The following is a 7,541-nucleotide window of genomic DNA, read 5'->3' on the forward strand; positions in this document are numbered from 1 at the left end:
TTTAAGTGCATTTTTAAAAATTACCTTTTGTTCTTGTAAAAACTGGTCTGCTAATTTTTTAATATTTTCTTCATGCTGTGCTCTTAATTCTTTGATCTGTTGTCCACACTGAAAACTAAATTACAAAGTCATTCTTTTAGATTTTATTATTGTGGATTGGAATGCTAATGTTTTCTAGAAATTGAAATACATTTACATAAATAAAAATGGTTAGCACAGGAAAGTAGGCAGAGAAGGACACAAAGTGCAGGCATAAAAATAGTTTACAGTAAAAATTAAAAAACATTTGAATTTTTCATAGAGGATATAGAATACTGACATAATAATTGAAAAGAATTAGAAAGATGAAAGAAATTAGTTTTCTATTATTTTTATAAACTGTATTTATAAAGAAAAAAGTATCTGAGACAACTTCAACCATAGAGAGAAAAATACAGTAGAAGAGAAAAACTGTTAACACAAGAAAGTAATAGATGAGAAAAGTCAGACTTAAGAGCTGACATGGCATGGCAGATGATTCATCTGATAGTTAGTACTTTTAAAAACACAAATTAAACTTCCTATCTGTAAATTTTATCTATATTAACAAAATTAAATTAGAATTATAAAAACCAATTCTTGGTTGTTGTTTGTTGAGTGCCATCGTAGAACTACAGAAAAACATCTAAATTAGTGAAATCATTTCAGAAAAGCAATTTTTCTTCTGTGCTATAAGAACAAAATTGATCATTCTGTCTTAGGAATTCTACATTTGAGAATATACAACAATGAAATAACATAATAGAAAGCTTTTTTACATAAAGATTTTAATCACAGTTATAGCAAGAAAAAGGAAACTCCTACAGTGGGTCTAACATTTGGAAGAGATTAAACAAGTTTTGATACACTAATATTGTATATCAAATATTATTTCTGAATATATTAAATCTTTAATCCTATAGACATAATGGAAACATTGAATATTGTTAGGTTAAAATACACACACACACACACACTATGCATGTGTATAGACATAATTTCATTATCTTTTAATTCCATTGTTCTGTACACTTTTGGAAATTCCTCTGTATGTAAATCCCCATTGATAATCTAAAAGTCCAAGTAAGAGATGGATAAAAAGTGCTTTAATATATGGCAATTTTTATAATTTTTGGTGTATAGACCTAAAGTTTACTTTCTACCATAAAATTGGTTAAAGATATACAAAAGGTTTTAAAAGAGTGATCATTAAAAAGGCCTCTAAGAATGTACAGACGTGAGCAGTGGGCTAACAGGCAAGGCAAAAGAAGCAGAATGCATTCCTAGTCCCTCAAAAATTCTCAGGACATCTTTCAGGGCTGGCTTCATTTTCTAACAAGAGGGGCACAGAATCTTTTTGTCTTTGCCACATCTAATTTAATAAAACACAGAGCCTGTAAGATTTCCTATCTCATAATGAACTCCTGTTAAGAGATATTTTCCTAGTATTTAACATACCAAATTAACAATCAGGATTTATGAAATGCTGGTGGTAGCATGAAAACATTCCAGAAGAGCTGTGCCCTGCAGCGTTGCAGAAATAATACTTTGGATCCTGGTCGTTTGTAACTTTTTAAATGATATATCAAATTATCAAAGACTTTATATGTATTTGAAAGCAGCTACCTATATCACTCATACTCTGCTTTTTAAAAACAAGTTTTAAAAGATATTTCAAATCACCCATGTGATTAAAATAAAAATTGAAATTGCTTAAGACAAAAAGAACTTTAAAAAAAGACGTCTAAATAGAACAAAAAGGAATTTAGAAGTTCCAAGAAAGTGAAAAAAAAGAGGGAAATAGAAATCAGATAGGAAGAAATGAATTTCATCTAAAAGTTGGACAAATATTTCAGATTCACAAATATCTGCTGCATCTAGCGTCTTACCTCTCATATTCTAACCTCTTCACAAGGTAAGTATTATTCTTCCTATAGTCTTGAAGCTGGTCTTCTTGTCGAAGAAACTCCTGACGAAGCTCAGCAAGTTGCTCTATCCACATAAAGTAAAAACCAAAGGAATAAAACTTACTCTCTCAAATGCTTCCAATTAAGAACTTATGAGAATTAAAAATTACACATCTTTCTCAGTTTCTTTACTCATACTTTTAGGTATTTAAATTATATAATTAGCATAACATTTAATTGCCTTTTACAGCATATTCATGGGCAATAATTTATTTTAAAATATAACCAGTGACTTTCAGATCAATCAGAAATTTTAAAACATAAATTATGTTTTTCTACACTATGTACAGTACAAAAACCAACCTATTTCTTTAGATGTATCTGCTTTATAAAAATAGGAAACTTCAGACTGCTTAGACATATTGGCTAGGGGTATAAAATTCAAGATTTCTTTTTCATTTTAAATCACAGTTGACTTCTAACTTAGGTGACACTGACTTCAGACTGCATTTCTAATTCTGCTGCTGACAGGATGTTCACATATGCCAAAACTCAGCTATCAAGGCTCATATAATTTCTGACTAAGGATGAAAGTTTTAAGTTGTACTGAATAAAATGAAATTCAAAGCTGGATAATAAATTCAAACCTGAGCAGAAGCTCTTTTGTAAACATTTAATATATAAATCATTGGCTCCACATTTTCTAGATTTAACTCAGTCATCATCTAAGCCTACAGATGAAATTCAGGCAGAGGAAACTATATTATTTAAATCCTGGATGTTGATGGTGGTGTGCCATGGAGTCAATTCCTACTCATAGCGATCCTTCATTTCCAGGGCTGTAAATATTTACAGGAGCAGAAAGCCAAATCTTTCTCCTGCAGATAGGCTGGTAGTTTTGAAATGCTGACCTCGAGGTTAGCAGCCAGGCTGAGTCATAACCACTACAGTACTAGAGATGATTTAAAAATTAGCTTTAATAGCCTTAGCAATAAAAGAAAACAAACAGTTATTCAAGTCCAAATTTTTATAAACAGGAACAGTAATCTATACTATAGAAGCAACAGCTGCAAAGACTAGAATAATCTAACTGTAATTAGCAGTATTAAGTAATACTAATTATAACAACTACTTTTAAAGGAACATGTACTAATTTGAATTTGTCTTATTAAAGAAAAATGCTGCAACTAAAGGTTTTATAAAGGAGATATATATTTATAACTACATTTGAGTCAAAAATCAGAGTAGAATAAATGTATTAAGGTGCTACCAGTGATTTTGTTTAGTGGTGGGATTCAGAGAAATTTCTTTTTTCTTCTATTTCTAATTTTTATTATAGGACTATAACTGTGGCAGTGACAACAATAAAGTCACAATGAATATTTGTTGACATATATAAATAAAAATTTTAACAATATGCCTAATAGTTATTGTATGCTATACTACTCAGGTGTTTTAAGGGATTCCCATAAAATATTTGTAGTTAATATTGTTGCTATTGTTAAGTGCCGTCAAATCATTTCCACCTCATAGCAACCCAGTATAGGGTTACTGATAAGAGGTTGGTGGGTTTGAACCACTGACCTTGTAGTTAGAAATCCTGTGCTTATTTAAAATTTTTCTTCTTACACTATTAATTCTTATACTATATAAAAAGTAGATCTTCAAAGTTTTCTCAGCCTTCATGTTCACCCTAGATAAAAGTAATGGATTATCTGTCTTTCTCTTGTAGAGGTGTTGTAGTTTCCTATATATTTTAGAAATTAGTCCCTTGTCAGATACATCATTGCAAAACATTTTTTCCCATTCCATGGGATCCCTTTTTACTCTACTGGTGAAATCTTTTGATGCACATAAGTTTTTAATTTTCAGTATTTCCCAATCATCTATATTGTTTTCATTTGTGCAATTTTCACAATTTGTTGTTGTTGTTGTTAGTTAGGCACCATCGAGTCACTACCGACTCTTAGTGACCCTATTATGCACAACAGAACGAAACACTGCCCAGTCCTGGGCCAACCTCACAATTGTTGCCACACTTGAGCCCACTGATGCTGCCACTTCGCCAATTCATCTCACTGGGGGTTTTCCTCTTTTTCTCTGACCCTCCACCTTACCAAACAGAATATCTTTCACCAGTGATGGTCCCTCCTGACAATATGTCCGAAGTATGAGACACGAAGTTTGGTCATCATGGCTCCCAAGGTGCACTCTGGCTGCACTTCTTCCAACACAGATCTGTTGGTTATTTTGGCAGCCTGTGGTACTTATAATATTCTCCTCCAACACCTTAACTCAAATAAATCAATTCTTCTATGGTCTTCCTTATTCATTGTCAAGCTTTCTCATGCACATGAGATTATTGACAATATCATAGCTTGAGTCAGGCGCACCTTAGTCCTTAAGCTGACATCTTTGCTCTTCAACACTTTAAAAAGGACTTGTACAGCAGATTTGTCTAATGCAATATGTTGTTTAATTTCTTGACTGTTGCTTCCATGAGTGTTGATAGTTGATCCAAGAAGAATAAAGTCCTTGACAACTTCAATCTTTTCTCCATTGATACGAATGTTATTTATTGGTCCAGTAGTGAAGATTTTTGTTTTCTTTACATTGAGATGTAATCCATACCAAAGGCTGTACTCTTTGTCAAAGATGAGTTGGCTGTATGTGGATGGGTTAATATCTGGATTCTCAATTCTGTTCCATTGATATAGTATCTTTCACTGTACAAGTACCAGGCTGTTTTGACCACTGTAGCATGTAGTGTATTTTGAAATCAGGGAGTGAGAGGCTTTCAACTTTGTTCTTCTTCTTAAGCAGTGCTTTGCTTATTCTGGGTCTCTTTCCTTTCCATATAAAGTTTGTAACTGTTTTTTCCATCTCTTTGAAGAATGTCATTGGTATCTGGATTGGGATTGCATTATATGTGTAGATCACTTTGGGCAGTATTGACATTTGGAGCATGGTATATTCATCCATTTTTGTAGGTCTCTTTTGGTTTCTTGTAGTAGTCATTTGTACTTTTCTTTGTATAGGTCCTTTGTTTCTCTGGTTACATTTATTCCTAAATATTTCATCCTTTGGGTGGCTATTGTAAATGAAATTGCTTTCCTAATTTCCTTTTCAGCATTTTTATTATTTGTATAGAGGACTCCAACTGATTTTTCTATGTTGATCTTGTACCCTGCCACTTTGCTGAATTTTTCAATCCTTTTGTTGTATATTGCTTGCCCTTTTACCCATGTTAACATGTGACCACCCTCCAGCTTGTGAATAATATCCCCTCCTCCTCCCTCCCATAGATTGCTTATCAATAAAACCTTTTCTTAACTTTTTGCAACAATGGGGCAGGCTTGCAGGGTATGCCCTTTGGTTATTTTAACGATTATATATTCCTGAGTGTTTTGGTGCATATAAAACACACACACACACACACACACACAAACCAGAGGGAATAAAAGCAAATATTGTTGAATGATGATGCTTGGAGAGGACTGTAATCACTGCAATGAAATGAAATATGATAGGATGAGTGTAAACCTGATATTCTCCCATGTAAACTGGTGTGGCGCTGTGGATTACTGCGCCAGACTGCAAAGCCGTTTGAACTGCAAGGTTGGCAGTTCAAGCTCACCAGCTGCTCTCAGAAACCCTATACAGGGTCACTATGGGTCAGAATCAACTCGACAGCACTTGACAACAACACACTATCACTCAATTCACAATAAAAACTTAAAAAACAGTCATGGAGCTAGGCTAGATAGCCCTAAATGGCATAGATACAGAGGACTGAAGGCAGGAGAAACTCTGGCCCTCACTATGCATGATGATTACACTGAGATTCCAGCAGAAGGCAATGATAAAAGGCCTTACCGTTAGGGGTGGAACAAACCTTAATATGTTCTAGTTCAGGGTTACCGGAATTTAGCAGGTAAAGGACCTCAATTGGTGGTCTTTAGGACCCACTCTTCTCAGAAAAAATAACAGTCCCTTCTGATTGAGCCCTCTATTTTCCCCACACAGTAAAATAACTGAAGTGATTGTACTTCAGCATGACCCAAAGTATGATTTCAATATTTGGTAGGGCCTCTGTGCATACTCAAAAAAAACTTCACAATGACAATACGTGAAATTCCTTTATTGGTAAATAAAGTTTTCACTTCTAACTAGAGGTGTTCTTGTTGGTGTTAAGTACCGTGGAGTCGGTTCTGACTCACAGTGACCCTGCACAGAGGTAACTAGAGATAAAATGGCATAAAATACTCATATAATTGACCTAAGTAAATATCAGTATAGATGAGTTTTAAAGTCTGAAAAACATTAGATTCTTTCCTGTTTAGAAAGATTAAAAAGTAGGACAAAAATTGAAAAGCAAAGAGGTACCAGTGCTGTAAACTGGTCAAAACAAAGACCCAAAGGGGGAATAAAGTAAGTAAACCAGAAAGCAAAACCAAAGACAAAATTTTCCTATATCACAATTTTATTTTCAACTGATTTCCACACATTTTCTTTATTTGAACTCAGAGATACTCGTGTCTAGCACAGCTGCGTCAGGTCACCATTGTAGGGTCCACAAGCAACGTAAGAATATGAGGTCTGGTTCACAGTTTATTGTGCAAAATGCTCTCTTTTGGAAAGCAGCACCAGAGAACGTTAAATGTATTGCTGCTGCTGCTGTTATTAGATGCTGCCAAGTCAGTTCTGGCCCATAGCAACCCTATGTACAACAAAATGAAACACTGCCTGACCCTGCCCCATTCTCACAATTGCTGCTATGCTTGAGCCCATTGCTGCGGCCACAGTATCAATCCATCTTGTTGGGGGTCTCTTTTTTGCTGACCCTCTACTTTACCAAGCATGATGTCCTCTCCAAGGACTTGCCCCTTCAGATAATATGTCCAAAGTATGGAGTTCTGGTGTGGTGCTGTTTAAGATATGCACTGGAACACAAAGTCAGTTCAAACTGCAAGGTTGGCAGTTCAAACTCATCAGCTGCTCTTCAGAAACCCTATACAGAGTTGCTATGAGTCAGAACCGACTTGAATGCACTTAATAACAACAGCAAGAGAGATGAAGTCTGGCCATCTTGCCTTCTAAGGAGCCTTCTGGTTGTACTTCTTCCCACACAGATTTGTTTGCTCACCTGGCAGTCCATGGCACCTTTGACATTCTTCTCTAACACCATAATTCAAATGCATCAATTCTTCTACAGTCTTCCTTATTCATTGTCCAACTTTCACATGTGTGTTGAAAACATCATGACTTAGATCAGGCATACTTTAGTCCTCAAACTGAAATCTTTGAACACTTTAAAGAGGTCTTGTGCTGCAGATTTGCCTAATAAAATATATTGTTTTGTTTCCTGACTGCTGCTTCCATGAGTGTTGATGGTAGATTCAAGTAAAATGAAGACTTTGATAACTTCAATCGCTACTCCTTTATCATGAGATTATTTATCGTTCCATTGATGATTTTTGTTTAATAAAGGTTTTGATGATTTTATAATAGTTTTTCATTTACCCTAGTCGGAAACTATGCAGGGTCACTTTGTGTCAGCACCGACTCGATGGCACTTAAAAATAACAGTGTGTGTGTGTGTGTGTGTGTGTGTGT

At 34.7% G+C, this 7,541-nt stretch overlaps 1 protein-coding gene across 2 annotated transcripts in view; it reads right to left on the bottom strand.

The window, feature by feature from the left end:
* CASC4 (cancer susceptibility candidate 4) overlaps positions 1-7,541 on the bottom strand; it is a 132,907-nt gene that overhangs the window by 66,634 nt on the left and 58,732 nt on the right. For both annotated transcript variants that reach the window (XM_006831704.1, XM_006831703.1), the window contains exons 3-4: positions 1,908-2,010; positions 25-115 (exon numbers count right to left, since the gene is read on the bottom strand). In XM_006831704.1, the coding sequence (XP_006831767.1) occupies positions 25-115; positions 1,908-2,010 (194 nt within the window). The remainder of the gene's footprint in view (positions 1-24; positions 116-1,907; positions 2,011-7,541) is intronic.

This window comes from Chrysochloris asiatica, unplaced genomic scaffold (genome assembly GCF_000296735.1).
Source record: "Chrysochloris asiatica unplaced genomic scaffold, ChrAsi1.0 scaffold00004, whole genome shotgun sequence".
Classification (NCBI taxonomy): domain Eukaryota; kingdom Metazoa; phylum Chordata; class Mammalia; order Afrosoricida; family Chrysochloridae; genus Chrysochloris; species Chrysochloris asiatica.